We start from the raw sequence: 26,621 nt of genomic DNA on the forward strand, positions 1-26,621 counted from the left end.
CCCATAAAGATTTACACCCTCGGAAACCCTGTACAGGGTCGCTATGGGTCGGAACCGACTTGACGGCACTTAACAACAATAACAACATATTTGGTCTAATATTTAATTAACTCACCCTTACTGTGATATGTGACGGCTAGAATTGTGGTTGCCTTGGCAGGGCAAGACGAAATGATTTCGAGGGCCTTATACAGCCCACAAGCCGAATGTTCCCCAACCCTGCTATAGTGAAATATAGGGTAATGACAATTAAGTTCCAACTACACAAAACATGAATGAATCTTTAAAAACAATACTGAGAGAAAGAAGCTACAAAGTATACACACACACACACACACATTTTTGTTGTTAAGTGCCTCTGAGTCAGTTCCAACTCATAGCGACCCTGCATAGGGTTTCCAGAGAGTAGCTAGTGAGCTGAACCACCAACCTTGCAGCCCAGTTCATTAATCCATAGTGTCACACCAGGGTTTCATATGTGTGTGTGTGTGTGTGTGCATATATCTGGTAGCGCAGTGGTTATGAATTGGGCTGCTAACCTCAAGGTTGGCAGTTCAAAACTACCAGCTGTTCCATGAGAGAAAGATGAGGCATTCTGCTCCCATAAAGATTTACAGCCTCAGAAACCCTGTGTTTTATATATAAACAATATATATATAGCTGCTGTTATGTAGGATAAGCACTCAACCACAAGACTGGTTTGAACCACAAGGTTGGTGGTTCAAACTCACCAGCCACTCCTTGGAAACCCATATATAGGGTCATTATGGGTGGGAACAGACTCAAGAGCACTTAACAATAACAGGGTCACTCAAGGTAGACAATTTCAGTGGAGTTTCTAGACTAAGACAGACAAGGAAGAAGGTTTGCCAATGGAAACCTTATACAGAACAGCAGAACGTTGTCTGATATAGTGCTAGAAGATAAAGCCCTTAGGTTGGAAGGCACCAAATTACTGATGTGGAGAACTGCTCCCTCAGGTTAATATTTAGAACAGCTTCTTATATAATAGTGTGACTTCTTTTTCCTCTTCATTTAATCCAACATTACATAATTTAAAACAAGTTTTACATTCTCCATTTTCTTAATATTTATAACTGTGTACAAAATCTTTACAATTAGAAAATAACTTGATGGTATTCCTCAAAGGGAATTAAAACACAAGTTAATGCTAATGACAAACTAATCCTGAATACATTTTAATTTTGTGTGTTACCCATAGTCAACAGAATAAATGTATGAAGAAATTAAAATCAACAAACATAACCAACTTACTTCATTTCTCTGTATTTTTGCCTCAGTGCATTCAATATTTATTTAACAATTACTATGTTAACAGGTATGAAACTTAACAACAAAAACAGTAACAGGTACAATGAGAGATCAAGGTCACTGGTCATTATGGAATTTAGAGTCAATGACAACTGCAGACACTAAGAAATCACTACAATAGGTTGTAGTCAGGGTCACCATGTGTCAAGAGTTGACTCCACTGCAACTGGTAAGTCAAACAGGCAGTGAATGTGATGGTCAAGTCCACAGACCCAAACTGTCCAAGTTTGAATTCTGGCTCAACCACGTACAAAGTGTATGACCTAGTTTACTCTCTGTGTCTACGTGTATGTATGAAAACAAAAACTAAACAGCTGCCACTGAGACAATTCCAATTCGTGGTGACCCCACGTGTGTCACAGTAGAAATACGCACCACAGGGTTTTCAATGGCTAATTGTTCAAAAGTAGATTGCCAGTCCTTTATCCAGAGGCAACTCTCTATGAACGTGAACCATCAACTTTTTGGCTAGCAGTCAAGTGCATTCACCACACAAAAATTCCATCTATACCTGTATCTATACTTATTTTAGCACCTACAATTTATTCTTACCTATATAAATTAAGGCATGTGAAATGTTTAGTATTTGACATAAACACTACATTCATTCACTATTTTTATTATTTTTACTATTAAGTATTTTCATATATAAAGAAATGATACACTCAGCTGGCCAATTAACCTGGTCTGAAGGTTTAGGATGACAAATATATCTACTATAATCAAATGATAAGCTATCTAAATCCTTAACACAGCAGTGACTCAGGCAACCCAAATCCCTTAAAGGTGTTTAAATGTTTGAAAACTTACCAAATGAAAAAAAAAGATAATTCTTAAAATGAGTATTCACCCATCTGCTGTATAACACCATTTCTGAGTCATGTCTGACAGCATCTGTGGTCTCACCCCCTAAAAGACTGCTATATTAAAATTCTGAGGTACATATAATGGTTCACAACAACAAACAAGTGCTACTTTTAGATTTGAATTTAAAAAATTGTTAGGTGCTGTGGAGTCAGCTCCAACTCACAGCGACCTTATACACAATGGAACAAAACACTGACAGTCCTGTGCCATCCTCGGAATTGTTAAGCCCATTCAACCGTTGTGCCAATCCATCTCCTTGTAGGAGTCTTCCTCTTTTTCAATGACCCTCTAACTTTGCAAATATGATGTCTTCTTCCAGAGACTGGTCCTCCTGATAGCATGACCAAAGCATGTGAGATGAACTCTCACCATCCTCACTTCGAAGGAGCATTCTGGCTGTACCTCTTCTGAGACAGATTTGTTTTTTCTTCTGGAAGCCCATGATACTTTAAATATTCTTCAACAGCACCACAATTTAAAATCAGTTCTTCTAAGGTCTTCCTTATTCACTGTCCAGCTTTCATCTGCATATGAGGCAACTGAAAATATCATGGGTTGGGTAGTTGTTGCTAAGTGCCACTGAGTCAATTCCAATTCATAGTGACCTTGTATAGGGCTTCCAAGGAGTGGCTGGTGGGTTTGAACTGCCGACTTTGTGGTTCAAATCTACCCTGAAGTCCAGTGCTTTATCCTACAGCACCACACCAGGACTCATGGCTTCAGTTAGGTGCACCTTAGTCCTCAAAGTGACATCTTCATTCTTTAACACTTTAAAAAGGTCTTTTGCATCAGATCTGCCCAAAACAGTAAATCATATGATTTCCTGACTGCTACTTCCATTAGCATTGATTGTGCATCCAAGCAAAATGAAATCCTTGACAACTTCAATCTTTTCATTTTTTATCATGATGTTGTTGTTTATTGATGCAGTTTTGAGGATTTTTTTCTTTACACTGAGTTGCAATCCATACTGTATTTTTTTGTCTTCATCAACAAATGCCACAAGTCCTCTTCACCTTTAGTAAGCTAGATTGTATTACCTGTATATATCTTTAAATTGTTAATGAGTCTTCCCTCCGATCCTGATGCTCATCATATAGCTCAGCTTCTCTGATTATTTGCTTAGCATACAGACTGAACAAGTATTGTGAAAGACTATAACCCTTTCCTGATTTTAAACACTCTGTATTTCCTTGTTCTATTTGAACGACTGCCTCTTGGTTTATGTACAAGGTTCCTCATAAGCACAATTCTTTGCAAAGTTATCTATAGTTTGATATAAGCCAGTCAAATGCTTCTGCAGAGTCAATAAAATACAAGTAAACATCTTTCTGGTATTCTCTGCTTATAGCCACGATCCATGTGATATCAACAATGATATCCCTCCTATGTCCTCGCTTGAATCTGGCTTGAACTTCTGGCAGCTCCCTGTCAATGTACTGCTGCAACCGTTTTTAAATTTATCTTCTCCAACATTTTACTTGTGATTATTAATAATATAGTTTGACTAGTGAGTGCTTCCAACACTAAAGTACACTAAGACAAACATATGACTGACATTAGCTATGAACTGAATCGTACCTACTTCAACTTTCATACAAATTTAAAGACAAACATAAACAAAACTAGTTTATAATCCAGGAACTGCCTATATGAGAGGACTTCAAAGTTTCTTGAAAAATGGAATTGAAAGATAATGAAATTTTTCCATGAACTTTTTGAAGTTTCCACATATATAGCATGGGGAGTCCTGGTGTGGCACTATAGGATAAGCAGTGGTTCAAACCCACCAACTGCTCCTCGGGAACCCTATACAGGGTTATTATGAGTCAGAACTGGCTCAAAAGCATTTAACAACACATATAGTATGGTGTTCACATAAAGTCCAAATCACATAATATCCTATTTCACAGACTATGTAGTGGACATTAAGTGATGCATGGCAATACTTGTATTTGCACATAATCGTAGGAAAATTTGCCTTTTAGTACCACTCAAAACCAACTAAAGTGAAAGTGAATGAATGTAAATATATACTAACGCAAACTTCCTGCTATTTATCTCTGACTTGCACCAAAAAGAGTAAAAGCATTGGTTAACAATCATTGGGGTCCTGCTACGGCACTGTAGAATAAGCACTGGACTGCTAACCTCAAGGTTGACAATTCAAATCCACCAGATGCTCCTCAGAAATCCTATATAAGGTTGCTCTGAGTCAGAACTGGCTCCATGGTACTTTAGAACAAGAACAATAATCACTAGTTCCTTCGACAGCAGAGGTTTCTTGTTTTTTCTTTGGACTAACAGTTTACAAGGTATCACCTACCTTTCAAAACTTCTCTTTACACCACTTCACTTTGACAAAAGACCTACATTATATACCTGTCTTCAGTAACTGACAGAAATCTGAAGAGAATTTTCACTTTTGCAAAAAAGCAAAACTCATACTCAGCTTTTGTTTTGCAGTCAGCCACACTAAGAGTAGCCTCACCAAGCTCCTCACCCAGAAACTACTCGTACAAACATTTATTGTTAATTGTTGTCGAGTTGGTTCCAACTGTTGTTGAGCTGGTTCCAACTCGTAGCTATCCTAATAAAGGGTTTCTGAAGAGCAGCTGGTGAGTTTGAACCACCGACCTTGTGGTTCAAACCAAACATATAGTTAGCTCTACTTTATGTAGGCTGCATGTTTATCATGCCTTCTTTTACAATTTTTTAGAGTCCTGTGTATAGGATCAGCACTGGACTGCTAACCAAAAGGTTGGTGGTTCAAACCGACCAACCACTCCTTGAAAACCCTATACAGGGTTGCTGAGTCAGAACTGACTTGATGGCACATAACAAGAAGTTATTTTAGTTTTTATATGTTGTTTGGTATCATTTGGTGGGAAGTTTTTGGGGTCTGGGAACACTCAAAAAGTTTTCCGAAGTAAATTAACGGTAATTGCTTCTTGCTTTATGCCATTTTGAGTTACTTCAGACTAGCTTTCACACTTACCAAGCTATCACTTAAGCATGGTTATTTCTAAAAAGTCCTTAAATGATTAAACAAATTACTACTTATGCAAAACCAAAGAATCTTGATATTTGGAAAGGAGGGAGTTTCAATAAAATAGTAAATTCCCTTTAATTCACATAAGGCAAGAAAATATATCTGGACAGTGAATTGGGGGGTAGAACCTGTCATTCAGTACCTGGGTGGCTTTTGGTCAAGTCACGTACCCTTCTCTGTGACCTCCTTAGTAAAACGGAGGACAGTGGTGGCTCAGCATAACTGCCCCGATCTCTTCCATGTGGCATAGCTGAGTCTGATTTCCAGTCAATGCCGCTCTCTGCACAGCCACCATCTGTCTTGTCTGTCTCCGGAGGCTTGCATGCTACTCTGATGCTGAAGAGGATTCAATCAGGGCTCCAGATTAAACTGGACTAGGGAGAAAGGAAGAGTCCTGGTGCAGAGCTGAGGGCTAATGCGATGGACTTCAAAGTCAGTTTGAACCTCAAGGTCAGCAGTTCAAGTTCACCAGTCGTTCCTTGGAAACCCTATACCGGGTTGCTATGGGTCAGAACTGACTCGGTGGCACTTAACAACAACAGGGAGAAAGGAAGGAGCCCTGGTATTAAAATGGGTTATGAGTGGAATCTACCAGCTGCTCCACAGAAAAAAGATGAGGCTTCCTGCGCCCGTAAAGATTTCCAGCCTTGGAAACCCTATATAGGGCTACTAAGTGTCGGAACCAACTCGACAGCACACACCAGCACCACCACCATCACCAACATGAGGAAGAAAGGCTGGAAAATCTACTTCCAAAAATCAGTTAATAAAATCCCTATGTATCACAACAGTTTGAGTCATACCCAATCATGGAAATGGTGCAGGACCAGGCAGTGTTTTGACTCTCTACGGATAGGGCTGAAATGAATTAGGGGCTGACTCAACAGAAGCTATCATCAACAACTTAAATGGAAGAGTAGAGCTCCAAAATAAAGTTCCAATAAAATGGATAATAGAGAAATGGGGAGGAGGATTACTTACTCTCTAAAGTTGTCATTAAACGTATTACTTATATTAAGAATTAAATTGTGAGCTATCAAAGCACCTCAAGACAGGACATGTATAAACGGTGCAATTATAACAAGAAACTGATGCGGACTTCCTTAATGAAGGTAAATAGCCTCTTGATGTGTAGCTGGCACAATTCCAGCAATCTAAAAACTGGGACGTTTCCATACACCTGGTATGAATCAACAGTTAAAATGGACTGAAGAGATGAAAACAAAGCCTTAATTTCTATTTGAAATGGTCTCACTTTCATCTTTCCAAGTGATGGCAGAGATGATGGTGATGTGCCACGGAGTTTGTTCCCACTCATAGCAACCCTATATAGATAGTGTTTCTGAGGCTGTAAATCTTTACAGGAGCAGAAAGCCTCATCTTTCTCCTGTGGAGCAGCTGGTAGATTCAAACTGCTAACCTGATGGTTAGCAGTCCAACATGGAACCCACTATGTTACTAAAACTCCTTAATATTCAAGAAATGGTTAGTATAAAAGCTAATAAGGATTATTTTAAGCAAGTTGTAGTATTTTGGAAACAAGTGCTAAGATTATTCAGTGACCAGATGGTCATAAAATGTTAATTATGAATTCTAATTTGTAGACCTGTAACACCACAGTCCTGGAGTGCCTCTGTGGGTTAATGCACCAGACTGCAAAGTCGTTTGAACTGCAAGGTTGATGCTTCAGGCTCACCAGCTGCTCCTCGGAAACCCTATACAGGGTCACTATGGGTCGGAGTTGACTCTACAGCACTTAACAACAACAACATATACTGAACAAGTGCAGAAACTTTAAATAAATAAGGTATAAAACTCAAATTCAGGATGCAAAATATTCTTTTAATAAATTGAAAACTAATCACAGAGGTAGAAAACGAATTTTTAAAATTCAATCAGTTGCCATATTTGATTACTTTAGGAAAAGATAGCACAAATAAAGTTAAATTCAAGACAGAGTAGATGAAGTATCTGTAACATATATAATAAAGAATTCATCCATATAATATATAAAATGCATGTTCAAGTCTATACAAAAACAAGCAAAAAATTATAAATGTACAATTTGTAGAAAAAATTTAAAGGCTAGTAGGTATATGAAAAGATCTTCAACACAATAATAAAAAGGTCCATATTAAAACAATGTATTTTTCATTTCTCAGACTGGCCAAGAATAAGAAAATTTGTAATAACATTCAATGTAATGGCAGAATATAAAACAAGCATTTTCATACGCTATTAATACAAACTGAAGTAACTTTTTAAGAAGGATATTTGGTAGTATCTGTTAAAATAGAGTACTTTTATTTTTGATGCAACTTGTAGGTATATATGCAGATATATAGATTTAGGAATATATAGCCAGAAAGTTTTGCTACAAAATCATGATGTTGTTATTGTTAGGTGCTGTGAAGGAAGTTCCTACTCATAATGACCTTATGTAAAACAGAACGAAACACTGCCCAGTCCTATGCCATCCTCACAACTGTTGTTATGTTGGTTTGAGCCCACTGCTGTTCCCACGGTGCAGATCCATCTCAGTGACAGTCTCTTCTTTTTCACTGACCCTCCACATTACTGAGCATGTTGTCCTTCTCCAGAGACTGGTCCTTCCTGACACCAAGTCATAGAAATCTTTATTAAACAAAAATATCAAAATGTGAAGCTAGTCACAAACACTGCGTTTGAACCAACTCCTATCTGTGGTTAGAGTCTTCTTTTGATGGGATAACACAGGCTGCCGGACTGCTTAGGGGCTCAGAGAAACCTACAGGAAGAAAAACAGCAGTTTGGTATAGATGTGGTTTCTACCAAATCCACACTAGCCATCAGGGACCTTGCTCTGGTGGGTGGCTGGTTGCAAACCGGGAGGGAGGTGGTAGGTGCTTTGCTAATTCAAGTACAGAAAATAGAAGCAACTCATTTTGAATTAACAAAGTATGGCTTCTCTGATATTTTTATTAATGGATAATAGAGTATCTACTTGCTCTGTAAGATACAGGCTGTTAAATAAACTAATATCAGATGGGGAAAAAAAATGTGAAGCTATTGTTTCTCGACATAGCCTCCATCTCTGTCTATACACTTCTGAAGGTGATACTTTCATCTCTTTAACCCTTTCCCCAAAGAATTCTGTGCTCTTTGACGTACACATCAAGTTGGCAGTTTTGGCATCCTCAGGGAACTCAAATTGTGTTCCTGTTAAATGCTTTGTGAGTTTGGGGAACAACATGAAGCCTGAAGGGGCAATATCAAAACTGGAGGGTAGATAGGATTAAGGTTTCCCAACAAAACTCTTACAGGACAGCCCTTGTCACCCTTGAAGAATAAGCAGGTGCATTGTCATGACTGGAAAAAAAGTTCCTTGACCCAGCTTTCCTGGCCCTTTTCTCACCAATGCTGTTTTCCATTTTCTTGAAACTTCTTCATAGTAAGTCCTCATGATCATCTGTGTCCTTTGAGAAAATTTATCCAGTTACCCCTTTGAAGTCCCAAAAAACAAACACCATAACCTTCTAAGTTGACCTCTCTGCCTTGAATTTAATTGGTCTAGCAGATCCCCTCAGAAACCACTGATTTGAATATATTTTTTTAAGGCATCCTGACCAGAATAAGACAAATGTATTACATAGAGAACTTGTTAACAGCCATCCACTGATCACAGACACATGCTTAAACACGTTTTGTTTGGAATAAACCTGTACATGTATTAACTAGCACTCTAGTAGTAATACTTTATGACCTATCCTCATATATATATATATATATATATGTACTGTTGTTTACAATAGGAAAAAAGCGGGAGAACTTAAACATACACAACTAAATCTAAAAAACTTTTAATATATTTTTAATATACAAAGGTGAGATGCTGTTGTTATTGTTAAATGTCCTGGAGTCAGTTTCAACTCATAGCAACCCTGAATAAGGTTTCTGAGGAACAGCTGGTGGGTTTGAACTGCTGACTTTGAGGTGTGCAGTCCAATGCTGATCCTATAATAGCACCACATCAGACAGATCTATATATGTTGCCTTGAAGATGTCCATCATATTAAGTTTTAAAAGTTAAAAAACAATAGATAAGGGGGGGTTCAAAAGTTCATGAAAGAGTTCCATTTTAATTTCATTTTTCCATGAATATTTTACAGCCTCCTCATATAGCATAACCTCACTTTTTAATTAAAAAGGCAAAACACACACACACAAAAAAACTTGCATGTATGAAAGGTGTCATACTAGATTATTAACAGTGGTTACTTTTAGAATTGGAGGGGTTGTTGATGCAATGAAAGGAAGGAAGAGGACTTTCACATTTTATCTTATACAGTTCTCTATTTCATTATAAGAAACAGCTACATCTTTTATTATTTTAAGAGATAAACAGTACATCAAACAAGTTAGTTTCACATACTCAAGCTAACATGGAATTGTTCAGTTTAAAAATTATTCCAATGCAATGCTTGCTTATAAAAGTATTTTAAAGTAGCAACAATTTTCATATTACTATATCATTGTCTCAATACTCACTAATGATAATTTGCATATGGGTTACTTATTTTTTTTAACCTACAAATAGATGAATGAAATATGTAAAATATCTTCTACTACAGACTTCATAATGCAGTAATACTTCACATGTCTTTAAATGATAGTTCTAGACTTCTGGCAATAATGCATTAGTTGACATTAGAACAACTATAAAAATTAGGCAAAAAAAAAAAAAGGTAACTGTATCAGGGAGAATTATAGAAAGATCAGCTCTATATTCACAGGATCGTTAATGCCTTGGTATTATTTGCTGACTTGTAAGGAGGACACAGAGGCCAGAGAATACACCAGAGACACAGAGCTTACAGCAATCTCACTGGGCTAGGGAGACAAAAATTAGAATTCCAGTCTAACAAAACAACCAGAATTTGAGTGGCCAAGATCCCAGAAAAAGGGATGTACAGAAAAGCATTCTTTCATTGATGTCCCCTCAAGACATCTGCTAATGACCAGATTTTAAGTAGTTTTATAATGGTTGTTGTTGTTAGGTGCCACCAAGTCAGCACCAACTCATAGCAACCTTATGCACAGCAGAATGAAACACTGCCCGATCCTGGGCCAACCTCACACTGTTGCCACGCTTGAGTCCATCGATGCTGCCACTTGGCCAATCACCTTACCAAACATGATATTCTTCTCCAGAAACTGTTCCCTCCTGACAATGTGTCCGAAGTATGAGAGACAAAGTTTGGTCATCTTGGCCTCTAAGGAGCACTCAGGCTGCACTTCTTCCAAATCGGATCTATTGGTTCTTTTGGCTGCTTGTGGCACCTTCAATATTCTCCAACACCATAACTCAAAGGCATCAATTCTTCTATGGTCTTCCTTATTCACTGTCCAGCTTTCACATGCATATGAGGTTACTGAAAACACCATGGCTTGGGTCAGGCACACCTTAGTCCTCAAGCTGACATCTTTGCTCTTCAACACTTTAAAAAGGTCTTGTGCAGCAGATTTGCCTAATGCAATACGTTGTCTGATTTCTTGACTGCTGCTTCCGTGAGTGTTGACAGTTGAGCCAAGAAGAATGAAGTCCTTGACAACTTCAATCTTTTCTCCATGGGTAAGAATGTTGTTTATTGGTCCAGTGGTGAGGATTTTTGTGTGTTTTTTTTACATTGAGATGGAATCCATACTGAAGCCTGTGCTCTTTGATCTTCATCAATAAATGTTTTAAGTCCTCTTCACTTTTAGCAAGCAAGGTTGTATCGTCTGCATATCACAGGTTATTAATGAGTCTTCCTCCAATCCTGATGCCACAATTTTCTTCATATGACCCACTTTCTCAGATTATTTGCTCAGCACACAGGTTGAATAGTATGGTGAACGAATACAACCCTGTTTGTTGCCCACCTTTCTTAATTTTAAACCATTCAGTGTTCCCATGTTCTGTTTGAACAACTGCCTCTTGGTCCATGTACAGATTCCTCATGAGCACAATTAAGTGTTCTGGAATACTCATACTTCACAATGTTGTCCATAGCTTGTCATGATCCACAAAATCAAAAGCCGTTTATAATAGTAGGGAACTAAAAGTTTAACTTTAGGACCCAATAAGGATAGAGAAACCTTTGTAAAGACCTCTGATTGGGTTACAAACTAGGAGCAAGAGCAAGCTGAAAACAGATCAGATTCAACTGATCAAGATGATCTGGTTGCACTCTGTCACCACCTGACCCCTAAAAAATTAAATTTTCCCTGGCAATGGCAGTGTGCTACCGAGTCAGTTCCAGCTCATAGTGACTCTGTATAGAGTTTCAGAGGCTATAAATCTTTACGGGAGCAGAAAATCTTCTCTTTCTCCTGAGGAATGCCTGATAAATACGAACTACTGCTCTTGTGATTAGCAGCCCAGTTCATTATCTACTATGAGATAAAAATCAACAGCTATTAAGCGCCATTGAGTCCATTCCAAATCGTAGCAACTCTGTATAGGGTTTCCGAGAGGAGATGCTAAGTGCGAACTGCTGATCTCCCAATTAGCAGTCCAGTGCTTACCCTACAGCACCACAAAGCCTAAAATCTACTGAGAGAAATTAAAGAAGGCATGGTATCCAAAGGATCAATCTTGCTTCTCCCCAATGGAATTAACGAATGCAATCTCAATAAAAATACTAACCATCAGTTTTTAAATAAAAATTAATAATTTGATTCTAACATTTATATGAAAATTATAAGGACTTAAAACAGCCAAAATTACTTTGAAAAGAACAAAGCTAGAGGACTTATACTACCTATCTCAAGACTTACAATGGAATGTCCCAGAGAGTCTGTAAATAGGCCCACACATGTATGGTCCACTGATTTTCAACAAAAATGCTAAGGAAACGCAATGGGGGAAGAATAGTCTTTGTAACAAATTGTTGTTGTTAACTGCCATGAGTCAATTCCAACTCACAGTAACCTTGTATAGGATTTCACAGGAGTGGCTGGTGGATGTGACCAGTGACCTTGAGGTCTAGTACTTATCCTACAGCACCCACCAAGACGCCTTATAACAAATAAACAATTCAAAATGCCTATTACATTTTGAATTGTTGTTAAGTGCCATCGAGTCAATTCTGACCCATAGTGACCCTGTATACAGTTTTTGAGGAGCAGCTGGTGAACTTGAACAACCGACCTTTCAATTCAAATGGCTTTGCAGTCTGACGCATTACCCCACAGCGCCACACCAAGGTTGAATAGTATCCCCCAAAACAACTATTTTGAATCTGAAGCCCCCAGTACCCATGAATTTGATCTTGTTTAGAAACTGGATCTTTGAAGATGTGACTAGTTAACATTAGATTATACCATAGTAGGGTAAGCTTCAAGAAACCCTATATAGGATTGGTATGGGTCGGAACTGATTTGAGACTACTTAACAACAGCAACAACAACAAATGTAAGACAGGACTCCGGGTGTGGCACTGTAGGATCAGCACAGGACTGTGAACCACAAGGTCAGCAATTCTAACCCACCAGCTGCTCCTTGGAACCCCTAAACAGGGCTGCTATGAATCAGAACAAACTCAACAGCGCTTAACAACAAGTGTAAGATAAATATTGGTCCGAGGTCTGAGCCTACCAGCTGCTCCCACAAAGATTTAAAAAAGCCTCTCACACAGGGTCCCTATGAGTGTCCTTATGAAAGAGAAGATAAGCAAAAACAAAGAAATGAGTACTGTAAAAATTAACTACAAGTCAAGGAACACGTGGGGTTACTAAAAGTGGGAGACAAGGCTCTTCTCCTAGAGCCTTTCAAATGTGTATTTGTTGTTGTTAGGTGCCAATGAATTGGTTCCAATTCTTAGAGACCCTATGTACAACAGAATGAAAAACTACTAGGTCCCGCACCACTATCAACTTTATAAAAGCACGATGTCTATCTCCAGGTATTGGTCCCTCAGATAATATATCCAAAACATATGGTCCCTCCTGATAACATATTCTAGCTTCTACGGCACATTCTGGCTGTATTTCTTCCAACTCGGACCTGTTTGTTCTTCTGGCAGTCCATGGTACCTTTAGTATTCTTCTCCAACACCATTACTCAAATGCATCCATTCTTCTATGGTCTTCCTTATTCATTGTCCAACTTTCTCATGCATAGGAGGCTATTAAAAATACCGTGGCTTGTGTCAGTCGCATCTTAATCCTCAAACCAATACTTTACTCTTGAACATTTTAAATAGGTCTTCATCTCCCTCAATACCATAAAGGCAGATTACTAGCCTCAAGAATTGTGACAATACATTTCTGATCTTACAAACCATTCAGTTTATGATATTTTGTTATGGCCATCCTGAGTACAAGGAACTCTGGTAGCGTAGTGGTTACGAATCGGGCTGCGAACCTTAAGGTCAGCGGTTCGAAACTACCAGCCGCTCCGCGGGAGAAAGATGAGGCTTTCTACTCCCGTAAAGATTTACACCCTCGGAAACCCTGTACAGGGTCGCTATGGGTCGGACCCGACTCGATGGCACTCAACAACAACAACAATCCTGAGTACAGTGGCTACATATGATAAGTACTGAAATGCAAACCACAAGGTCCATAGTTCAAGCCCATCAGCCGCTCCACAGGAGAAAGATGAGGCTTTCTGCTCCCACAAAGGTTTAAAGCCTCAAAAAAAAAAAAAAAAAAACTCTACACAGGGTCATTATGAGTTAGAATTCACTTGATAGTACTTGATAAAAAAAAATCCTAGAAAATTAATACAACTGACATTTACCAGAAAAAAAAGATGAACCTCTACCCTAACCTCACACTACATACAAAGTATAACTCAAAACAGATAAAAGATTTTTTAAGTATAAAAGTTAAAATTATGAAAAATCTAGAAGAGAGAACATGGGAGAACATTTTGTTTTGCCATGATTTTTTTTTAAATACCAAAACCAAAAATCATGAACTATAAATGAAAAACTCAACAAACTGGATTTCATCAAAATAAAAAACTTGCTCTTCAAAGCACACTGCTAAAGGACTGCTGGCAAGGGAGCAGACTCACTACAAGGACCTTCTATAACAGACAAGAGACAAAATAAAATATACACAGATGGAAATTCTGGCCCTCTGAACTTCAGGTGAAAGGTCAGAGAGGTGGATGGAGTGCTTGCTGGGAGGAGAGGCTAACCAAGGACAGTGAGAGAAACTGGTGAATAGCTGGCCAGATGCAGCTCTACCATCTTGTGAACAGCTTTGGCAGCAAAGGGAGACCTGGCAGAGCAGATTCAAATGGGCAACTGAAAAGGTGTGATATTTTCTTTTTCTCCACACTCCCATGGTGACCAAAAGTGTGGCCAGCTCCCACCCTCATCCACCCCCCGCGCAGACCCTGTTCTCCAGGAGTTTGGAACCACATGGTTGGGAGCTATGCCAGCATGAGGTGGGGGACACTGCACCACTCTGATGTACCACTTTGGTGCCTGGATTCAGGTGGGCTCAGATCTAAATCTACAAAACCCCCAAAGCCACCAGACCAGCATTTAACCAATCACCTTGCCCACAGCTTCCCTGTAGTCTTCACAGGCACTGAAACCAGTTCCATCAAGGGCGCCCACAAACTACTTCTGGATTGAGTGCCCTGAACATAGGTAACACCAAGCTAACAGGAATACAATAACCCCACATTGCCCTGGAGATAACAGACAAGTTTAGTCAAATGAAGAAACAAAAGAGAATGACTCAAACAAATAACTAAGATGCAGAGTCAGAACACTATTCTGAGGAAGAAAAGGTAATAGAAATAACTGAAAAAGAATTCCAGAGAATGACATTTAGGTACCTTCAAAGGACTGATAGAGAGAGCGAAGAAAGCAAGGAAAATACAATAAAAACTTTAGAAGAATTCAAGAAAACATTGTAAGAACAAAACAGATGCAAAATTTGAAACACTACAAAACCTGCAATTAGAAATCCAGAAGATTAATACTAAGATCTCAGAAATGGACAATACATTGAAAAGGCAAAGAAGAAGATGTGAAACAATGGAAGCTTGAATTATTGAGCTTGAAAATAAATCTCTCGAAACTAGTATGCTAGAAGAACAATCAGAAAAAAAGAATAAAGAAAGCCTAAGAATTATGTGGGACACCATGAAGAGGAACAACGTACAGGTGATAGGAATTCCAGAATAGAAAGAGAAAATTGTCTAAGAGTTGTTGGAAGAAAATTTCCCTAACATCATGAAAGATGAGAAGATAAGCATACAAGAAGCTTAACAACCTCAAACAAGATAGATCCCAAAAGAAAATCACTAAGACATACCATAAACAAACTTTCCAAAACCAAAGACAAGTAAAGAATACTGAGAGCAGTTCAGGAAAAACAAAGAGAACCAATAAGACTAAGCTCTGTTTTCTCAGCAGAAACTATGCTGGCAAGAAGACATATACAAAACTCCGAAAGAAAAAGATTACCAAGCAAAGTTGTCCTTACGTGGACTCCTGAGCCCCACCCAGAACCTTCTGAATTGGGGCATCCCACTTGAAAAGACATGTAGACTAACCCATAACTACTAGGAGAACAGAAGATTCTTATTGAAAGATCTGCAGAAAAAAAGCAGATTGGCTTTTTGAATATAGAGTTAGCTGTTTGTTTTGGAGGTATCAAGGAAAGAAAAGTCAGTTCGTCAGGAAGCCCCCTCCCTTTCTAGGACTGAAACTCAAAGGGAACCCATAAGAAGTATAATAGGCTTGCTGGTGACCACCTGGGTCTACCTGTGAGTAGAAGTGGAAGAAATGCAGCAATGAAGACATGGGATGAGTTTGGCCATGTTACACTGACACCCTTTGACCTTAAGATGAGAGAGAGGAGGAGGGTCTGGCTGATCTAAAGTATAGGGAAATGTGTGAACTCCTGAACCCATGGGTACTAATAATAGCTCTTGCATAAAATGCTAGAGAATGCACACTAAGCAATAATGACAGAAATCAGATCAATGGTTACCTGGGATTCAGTTAATAGCTGACCCATCAAAGCAGCAAATCTAATTTTATTTCTTTTAAACTTGTATAGGTAACTTATATATATCCAAAGAAAACATGCAATCTGAATTATTTCTTAGTACAATAAGAGGTTATACAACGAAACCATAATTGTTCAGTTCACCTTTAGACTGACTGGTTCACATCTACATGATAGTTACCAGGAGTTAGAAACACAGCTCCTGACCAGTACTGCTTCACAGTAACACTAAACTCTTATCCTCAATTTCATTAGAATCATATTTTAATATACTGAGATTACTGACACAAACCAATGATTCAGCCTCAGAAACTTACAAACTATAAGAATGTAATGTTTCTTTGTTAAAGTTCAAAAAGTCTCCCACTTAAAAACAAAACAAACAAACAAACAAAACCTCAAAAGCATATGCTGCATATAGACTCTGAGGAGTCCTGGTGTGGCACTGTAGGATAATGCACCAGACTGCAAGGTTGGCAGTTCAAACCCACCAGTCACTCCTCAGAAACCCTATACAGGGCCGCTATGAGTCGGAACCAACTCAAAAGCACTTACCAACGTATAGACTCTGAAGATCCCAATACACTGTCACCACAGAGTCACTCATCCACTTCTGCCAAACTGCTAACACTCAGACCCTATTATTCATCCCTTCTACTCCCCTAAGAAATCCCTACCCTCTTCACTCTGCTTTTGCCAGGAGGGAGCTCTCTTAAAGGACTTTGTTAGGGAAATTATGTGTTGAAGTGAAGACACACTCAAGATTTTGGCCTTCAAAAAATTCTAGGAGTAATATCCTGGCAAGCATTATTTCCTTTTTCTTTTTTTTAACTTTTTGTTGTGAGCTGAGGGAAAGCTTACAAGCAAGATCATCAGCTTTACATTCAACAAAATCATACACTTTGTTTCAGCTCGATGACCACAATTCCCTCCAGGCAACAGCAGTTATCCTGCTTCCTTCCATGGTTTCCACCTGCTATCCAACCCCCTTCCTATCCCTTCCCTTCTCAGCTTTGTCCTTAGGAAATGGTTGCCCATTTGATCCTGAATGAGGGACCATTCCAAGGTGAGCATACCTTGCCAGTGTTGTTGTCCCCCCACATAAACCCATCTACTGTTTAACTGAAAACTGGGCCACAAGGGTGAGTTCCCTTCCAGACCTGAAGGGTGGTTGAGAGCCAGTCTTAGGTTCCTCCAGTCTCTTTCTAACTAGTTAACCCCGTCTTTTTTTTTTTTAAATAAATCGGAATTGGCTTGATGGCACTTAACAGCAACAAGTTCCCTAATAAAGCCCACAATCATGATTATTGTCTGTGAGTTCGGTGTGAATCAGGCAGAGAAGACAGGATCATGATGGAGGATGATGGAGGGATGGCTGGTGTCAGAACTGGTAAAAGGCTGGAAAGAAGAGGTTATGTCTGACATCCACTTCATCTGAATCAACCTTGGGCTGATGCTAATGGTGATTCTCTCTCCTCCTTGAGAAGTTAGAGGTAAAATGCCTCCGACAACTATAAGAATGACACACAAAAGTGAGTAAGCAAATCTAATTTCTAAATTTTTTCTAGTAACCTATCTGGAGTCCTGGTGTGGCATTGTGGGTTAAGGCACTTAACTAAAAAGTCATTTTGAACTGCAAGGTTGATGGTTCAATCTCACCAGCTGTTCCTTGAACACCCTATATACAGGGTTGCTATGGGTCAGAACCAACTCAATGGCACTTAACAACAACAACAGTAGTTCTGAACTATTGACTTTGTGATTAGAAGCCAAGCTCATCACCCGCTATGCTTTCAGAACTCATTAATTGGTTACTGTTGTTGTTGAGTTGATTTGGACTCATAGCGACCCTGTATAGGGTTTCCAAGGAGCAGCTGGTGAGCTTGAACCACTGATCTTGCAGTTCAAACAACTTTGCAGATTGGCGCATTAACCCACAGTGTCACACCATGGTTACCAAAAAACTAAAAAAATAGCTATGTTTTACTCTTGACTGCTCCACAGGAGAAAGATGAGGCTTTCTGTTGCCATAAAGATTTACAGCCACAGAAACCCTGTACAGGGTGGCTATGAGTCGGAACTGACTCCACAGCATACCACCACCACCACCAGTAACCAACTGAATAAGACCTGGTGGGGCATTGGTTAAGCACTTGGCTACTAACTCAAAAGATCGTAGCTTGAACCCACCAATCACTCCATGGGAGAAAGATGAGGCAGACGGCCTCTGAAAGATTTACAGTCGTGGAAAACTCACGCAGCAGTTCTACTGTGTCCTATATGGTCACTGTTTAGGGCAGCTGAGTCTATTCTGACTCATAGTGACCCTGTGTAGGATTTCCAAAGAGCAGCTAGTGAGCTTGAACTGCCAACCTTGTGGTTCAAACTGATATTGCAGTCCAGTACTGTATCCCACAGTGGCACATAGGACTCCATGTGGTCACTAAGAGTCAGAACAGACATGATGGTAATAGGTTTGGTTTTGGGTTTATTATCCACATAAAAAAGATAAAAAGAAATAGGTGAAATTAATTTTAATAATTTTATTTAATCTAGTATACCTAAAATGTTATTATTTAACATGCAATCAATGTAAAAATTCATAACAAGACGCTTTACATTCTTTTTTTTTGAGCTAATTCTTTGAGATCTGGTATGTCTGTTAACTTATAACCTAAAGGGGGTTTCAAAAGGTTCATGGAAAAATGGAATTAAAAGATAATGGAGGTTCTCTCCCATCCTGCGGCTGCGGCACTCCCTCTGACCCTGGCCCTTGCCCACAGACACGCCTGGCAGCTCAGCTCCCCGACTCGTGACGGTGTTGGATGCGAGAACCTGTGTTTTAGTAAGAACTCAGGCCTCACTGGAAACATTCAAAAGCTTGAACAACCACTATTCACTATTCCAGAAAAGAAAAGAAACTCATGCATCAGAAGAGGTAACTAATAAGTATACCAAAAGAATATGGCTGCACAAATACCAGAATCTGATCAGATAAAACCGTTTAAGGAATTTCTTGGAACATACAATAAACTTACAGAAACCTGCTTTTTGGACTGTGTTAAAGACTTCATTCACACAAGAGAAGTAAAACCAGAAGAGACCACTTATTCAGTGCATTACTTACAGAAATAATTAAAAATGACACAAGGAATACCCATGAGATTACAGGAATATCATATTCAGCAGAATGAAGCTCTGGCAGCCAAAGCAGGACTCCTTGGCCAGCCCCGATAGCCACGTTCTGATGCAATATTGCTAACAGTTATTGCACTGGAAATGAGGACTCATATGACAGAATCTCATAAAAGCAAAAGTCATCAAGCTAAACTGTCTGACAAATGGAAACTACTAGAGAAAAAAAAATTGCTATGTACCAGGAATAATCAAATAGAAGGTCTTGTTCAATGAAAATAGTAAGATTCAACACTTGTTGGGGCCTTAAGAGTCAGCAGCTTGGTCACTTGATTAGAAAAATAAACCATTATTTCTTAACAACAACAAAAAAAGATAATGGAATTTTTCCACACACTTTTGAAGACCCCCTCTCATATGTCAATTCAGACTACAAGTGTTCATGATCCACATATGGCAAGTAGCTACCAGAGTGGCTAGTATATAACTCTATACAGTGAATCACTTAAGGAAGCATCTAGATATATGTAGTAATACCGAGCATTCCTATAAAATTCTACTATAAAACGGACTAGTATCAACAGACTAAATTTAGTAATGCTTGAAAAGTATCAGCTAGAAACAAGAGCTCTAGCTAATAAAAAATGTTTAGAGATCTGTTTTAAGATATGAAAATTTCTTGTTATAAGTACCATTTTATGGGTGCTTACTGAGTACCTCAAACTTTAAACATTTGGTCTTATAAGTAAGGTAAATATTTTCCCACATTTTATTGATGTCTTTTGAAAATCAAAGGAGATGTATAGCTGTTTACCATATTTAATTTAATCTAGCAACAATTATAAAACACCATTATTTTATTACATCTAAAAGACTCATGGACTCCTGGTATGGAGCTATAAGATCAGCACTGGATTGCAAACCACAAAATCAGCAGTTCAAACCCACCAGAAGCTCCTTAGAAACACTATACAGGGTCGCTATGAGTAGGAATCAACTCAACAGCACTCAACAACAAAAGAATCATGGTATGTGATCGACCGCAAAATATATCCAATTTCAGAGAATTAAGCAAAATATATGCAACTTAAAATTAATGAAATATGATGAGATAAAGTATGTGCGAGCAAAAGTTTTTTAAACATAGAAGCAGCTACCAAAAGTTGAAACATGCAAAATTACTAGACAACTCAATGGGATTAAAGAATCTATTTAACCTTTTAAATATAAAAGCATACTGCATCACATCCTTAGAACCAATTTTAGGAGTTATGATATATATCATTAGTAAGATCTCCATTGCCATATATGCAAAAAATTCATGAGTCCTACTGAAGGGTATATCTTCTAGTATAGGCAATTTTCCTTTCTCAAGGAAATTAATAAACACAGTAATATATGATCCGAAGAGGAAATAGCTGACTACAACTCTTGAGTCTTAAAATCTACATCTATACTAAATGTACTTCTTCTAGTAAGCTAAGAGACCCCAAAAAAATCTATTTTAAAAAATATAACCTTTTATATCAGAAATAAAATCACCATTTAATTTAGGGGAGAAATTGAAAAGGATCAAGCACTGGGAAAATATCTGGCTCCTCACTGTAACCCAGAAGAGTGATTTCTTAGGCATAAATTTACCCATTCATTTTAAGATGAATAGTACTTAACAAGTGTTATGCTCAAAATTTCAAAATGGATACATTCAAGAATAGTAAATAGACTGGAGGCAAAATAAAAAAAAAACAAGACAAAATTAAAACATGATTATCAGAAATAATGCTACTTTAGTGCTAACCACAGATATACATGAACCCTTCAAAAAAAAACAAACAGACCATGTATATGCCATAGGAATACAGACAGCAAACTATAACAGTCTGTGTAACATATTTAATCAGATTGTGGAATATTATACATTATTTATACCAGCTTCAAATAAGAATCTATGAAAATCTCTTAAGGCCTTTTCCTCTTTTTAATGAGACAGCTGTGCTCAAGTCTTATCTACTGGCCTCTTCAGATGTTGCAAACTCACGAAAATTCAATATAGCCCACAGAAACTTATCTCCTGGCCAGCTAATGTTATGTTTTATATATAAATGAGATATGTAATCTTCTGTTCAGTCTCTGTTCTATCATTCTTGTTTTCTACCATCCAGTCAACTCATGCATTTTTGTTATTTGCTTAACCCCAAGAGGAACTTTCATTTTGGGCCCCTAACCTATAGCATTATTACAGAACTTAAATTATACCTGGATTCCTTTCATTTAAAATTTCCTTATGAAATTCCTATTATCTTTCTAATATTGTATTTCAATACATTTGTATTAGAAATAGAATTTTCATTTCTCTTTAATCGTTCTGATTTGAATACCAGCACTTAACGAATCATTTAAGCCACATTATTTTTAGAATGACAACATAAACTACTGCAAACTAATGGTGGCATATTAACGTTACTACTTGTTGTTGTGTGCCGTGGAGTCAGTTCCGACTCATAGAGACCCTGTACAGGGTGTCCAAGGCCGTGAATCTTTATGGAAGCAGAAAGCCTCATCTTTCTCCTGCGGAACAGCTGGTAGTTTCGAACAGCTGACCTTGTGGTTTGCAGCCAGATTCGTAACCACTACGCTATCAGAGCTCCTTAATGTTACTACTTATCCACACATAATTGTTTAATAGGGTATATTATTACTAATAGGTAAATAAAGATATGATAAAGTATGAGGACAACTCCTTTTTTGTCAAGTTAACAGTTTTGCTCTGAAATATTTGCTAATATTTCTGACTAAGCTGTGTCATCCTTCCACTAAACACACAAGAACACAATTATGCACACATTCAAATATACAATGTGGCATTCCAGGATAAGCACAAGGCTGGCAGTTCAAACCCATCAGTTACTCCTTGGAAATATATATAAAGTTGTTATGAGTCAGAACCAACTTGATGGCATCTAACAACAACAACTTCAATAAGTGTATTAACATTTATGTGCCTTATATGGATAAACCAAAGTGATTTGGTCAGATCTGAAACTAGAAACCAGAACTTTGTATGAACTGCTAGGTCACCAATGAGAAAAATTTTTTCCTTACACAGCTAATTCTACAAACATTATACCTGACAGAGTCTAAAGGAAAAGTTGGTATAAATTTTTCAAGTGATCATATTTTATTGGTTATGCCCAAGCCATCTATGAATGATAAATTAAAAGACTCTTTACCTGTCAGGACCTGAGTTCAGGCACTCAGGAGTTTCGTATTTCTCTTGAAGAAGCTGATGACAATACTAATCCCTGCACTGTGTAGGGAGGTGCATTCCTTGCACTGGCTTAAGTGCTAGTGATTTCACCAACCCTTGAAGTGCAGAACAGTAAAAAAACAGTTTTCAGCCGTTTTTCTTACTGGTTTCCCATTTTTTAAATATTACAAAGTAAGATCTCAAATATGTTTTAAGATTATTTCTGTTTAAAAGTGTCTTTGTTTAAAGACACATGCTGATAGGACTTTCAGGAGTAGTGTAAATATCACAAGATGGCTTTTTCATTAATTAAGAAATTAAACAAGAAATAACAATTTCATGACTTCAAGTAAGTTTCTGATTTTACCTTAAAGCACAAAGATTAGTAGCTACAGATATTTAAACAGAATTTACACAAGGTAGTCATAAGTATTAATAATTACTAGGTTAAAATATGGTCTCTCCTTTTGGCTCATCTATTCTCCTGCCACCAGCAATCAGTACTGGAAAAAGGTGGCAGTCAAATTCACAACTAATTTCTAGAGAAACAATATGTTATACCTTCCCACAGGTTAAAAAAAAGGTCACAAAATACTACCATGCCCAAGGACAAGATAAACTATGTAGAAATGGGAAGACCAAATCTGTCCTTGATCCTGACCTAAAGTTAATGCAACTTTCCATTCTCTTTTACTCTAAAATTAAATGGACTCACATATAACTCCAGGTTTTTCTCATTGCAGGAGAAAAGAATTGAAAAATGTACACTAGTCTGTTTTGAAGAAAAATATTTTATGTAGCTAAAAAGAGGCTGATGCTTTATTTAAATGTCACTCTGCACTTCCTATAATTTTCATTTCTCTCCAGAACTTCTTAGAACACTTAACACTGCTTCTTTGAGATACAGATCATAATGAGCATGGTACCATTCAGTTATACATATCCAGAACTTTTAAGTCCTCTAAATTCTTTTCCGGCAGTTTTAGAGGAAGATTGAAACAAACCTGAGCTGAAACTATGCCAGCTGAAAGGTACACATTTGTTTTACTCTATCTACCTATCTATAAAGGAGCTCTGGTAGTGTAGTGGTTACGAATTGGATTGCGAACCTTAAGTTCGAAACTACCAACTGTTCCGCGGGAGAAAGATGAGGCTTTCTGCTCCCGTAAAGATTTACAGCCTCGGAAACCCTGTACAGGGTCGCTATGAGTTGGTTCTGACTCCACGGCACATAACCACCACCACCACCACTACCACCTAGCTATAAGGGGATCACAGTGACTGTCATGGTGGCTCTGGATTGTGAACCAAAAGGTCAGCGGTTCAAGCCCACCAGCTGTTCCACAGGACAAAGATGAAGCTTTCTGCTCCAGCAAAGGAGTCACAGGACTGACTCAACGGCACTTAATAATTACAACACCTATATATACTGGATAGCACTTTAAACCTCTACACATTGAAATTAATTGAAAAGTTTTATACCTACATTAAAAAAAAAAAACAACTTGTCTTGATATGTTTGACTATGGTCTTTCTATTTTTCTTCAGTTAAAGAAATTAAATAATGACTCATTTACCAGACAATTGTTTTTCAGTTGGCACTCATTCAAGTACATTTGAAAGATCTGTTTCTCTAAACTTAAAATATCAATTTGATCTCATTTATATCAATTGAACATAAACACTTTTTGACAATAAGAGTTCTGGTGTGGCACTATAGTATAAGCGCTTAACTGCTAACCACAAGATCAGCAGTTCAAACCCACTAGTCACTCTTTAGAAACCCTATATAGGGTCGCTATGAGTTGGAACTGACTCAGCGGCACTTAACAACAACTTCTTGGCAATAATATGCTTAACTATTAATTTTTTTTGCCTTCCCATAGACAAGATAATTTAAGAAAATTTAATGAAAGAAATACTGCTGGGTCTTAAATGTTATTTGTGTACATCTTTTCAGTAAAATGCAAAGGAAAGAAAGGGATGAAAAGCAGTACAAAATATAATGTAAATGGTCAAATTTGTAATTTATTTTATACCAAATGATTATATTTCCTAAGAGGACACCTCAGAGCAGTACAAAAGACTTTTGACAATCAATTATTCTGACAAGAAATAGCACAATGAAATCAAAAGAAAAAAGCAATTCAGCACCAATACTAATGTACTTGTATGAGTTTATGCCAAACTTGGTAACTTTAAAATGCAGCTTATGTGGGAATAGGTTCAGGCCAAACTAACTACTCAATGTAATCACTGTTGTTGTTGTTGTTAAGTATCGTGGAGCAGGTTCCGACTCATAGTGACCTTGCACACGATTTCCGAGACTACAAATCTTTACAGGAGCAGAAAGCTTGATCTTTCTCCCATGGAACAGCTGGTAGTTTCGAACTGCTGACCTTGAGGTTAGAAGCCCAATTCATAACCACTACGCTACCATAGCTCCTTTATAACATCTAAAATACTAGTCATATCAAAAATGCTAATAGAGTTGGCACACAGTCTACAGTAGGCTTCTTTCTAACATACTTTCAAAAGTTTGTGAAAAAATTCTATTATCTTTTAATTCCACTTTTTTCATAAGCTTTTTTAAGAACCCTCATATTCTGACTCCGTAACTAACTCCATCATCTTACATTCTAGCTCATAAAGCAGGTATTTTTCTTCCAATTATGAGTAAGATTTATTATCTCAATTTTAATCTGTATTTCAAGAGGAAGAAATAAAGTTCTTAAGGAAATCACCTATAAACTAAGTCCCCTTGATGACCCTTGAATATTCAAAGTTCTTTAAGTTTGTAATAACTTTTCAGCCTTACACATATGGCATTGTTTTCATCATTTTACACCTACAAAAATGTGCTTTGCCTAGGGTCACATAATAATCTAATGTTTGAAATAGAATTAAAATTATGACATTTCCTTTATAGATCTCACTGTGATGATCTGATTACACTATTTCAATATTTGAGCTATTGCTATAAACATCTATAAAAATTCTATTTCAAAATAACACTGACATCTTAATCTGAAAAAAAAGAAAAAGAAGCACCAAACTACACACACATACATTCAAAAATATAGTAACAATATATTAAAATAAAAACAGTTCTTACCTTCATCTCCCTCTGGTGCATATGAAGCTGTAATAATATCAATATCAGCACAATTCATCACAATCTGATTGGTCGCCTGCCTCACCTAAAGGGGGTAAAAAATTAGCGATCAGAAATATTCTAATAATATGTACATCTTCAGCTTGGTCTAACATATGACACAGGCACATTTTTTTTACCCACACACTTCACTAAAATCTAGACTGAATATTTATGTATCTATAATAGATATAGTTTTTAAAATCTAAAAGCAATTTACATTTTCCAAATTATACTAAAAAAATAAACATTTAAACAGTTATTTAAACCTCTGATCAATGAGCCAAATAAAAGCAAGCTTTTCAACCAAAACCTTGATTTAAAATTTAATTTAAAATTGTTTGTGATGAAAACCCTTTTGTTTTTTAATGTTCACATTTTAATTTTGGTGAAAATATATACACAGATCATATACTCATTAATCAATTTCTACATGAACAAATCAATAACACTGGTTATAGTCTTCATGTTATGTCACCTTTCTCAGTATTTCTACTCATATTATTTCACCACCATCAACTTAGATTCACTACCCCCTAAACTATTCACCTAAGCTTTAGAGTTATTGTTCCATCTTATATGATATAGATAATTCTTTAAAGAGCACAATTCTCACATAAACATCTTTTACTAGTTTAGCTAAACAGCTGTTTATAGTTTAAAGATGACTTAAAGGGATAATTATGTTTCATGGTTTGAGGCTTTTGAAGATGGATACCCTAAGAATTTGAAATTGAAAATGAAACTCCACATCCTCTTCTCCGCCCCCCCCCACACACTTTTGATCAGGATTCATCTATTAATTCCTTGATCAAAATGTTCAGTAATGGAAG

General features: G+C 37.4%; 1 protein-coding gene across 2 annotated transcripts in view; it reads right to left on the bottom strand.

Annotated features, from left to right (window-relative positions):
* NPEPPS (aminopeptidase puromycin sensitive) overlaps positions 1 to 26,621 on the bottom strand; it is a 126,674-nt gene that overhangs the window by 78,141 nt on the left and 21,912 nt on the right. For both annotated transcript variants that reach the window (XM_006832526.1, XM_006832527.1), the window contains exon 2: positions 25,750 to 25,834. In XM_006832526.1, coding sequence (XP_006832589.1) covers positions 25,750 to 25,834 — 85 coding nt within the window. The remainder of the gene's footprint in view (positions 1 to 25,749; positions 25,835 to 26,621) is intronic.

The sequence above is a fragment of the Chrysochloris asiatica genome, unplaced genomic scaffold, assembly GCF_000296735.1.
Source record: "Chrysochloris asiatica unplaced genomic scaffold, ChrAsi1.0 scaffold00007, whole genome shotgun sequence".
Classification (NCBI taxonomy): domain Eukaryota; kingdom Metazoa; phylum Chordata; class Mammalia; order Afrosoricida; family Chrysochloridae; genus Chrysochloris; species Chrysochloris asiatica.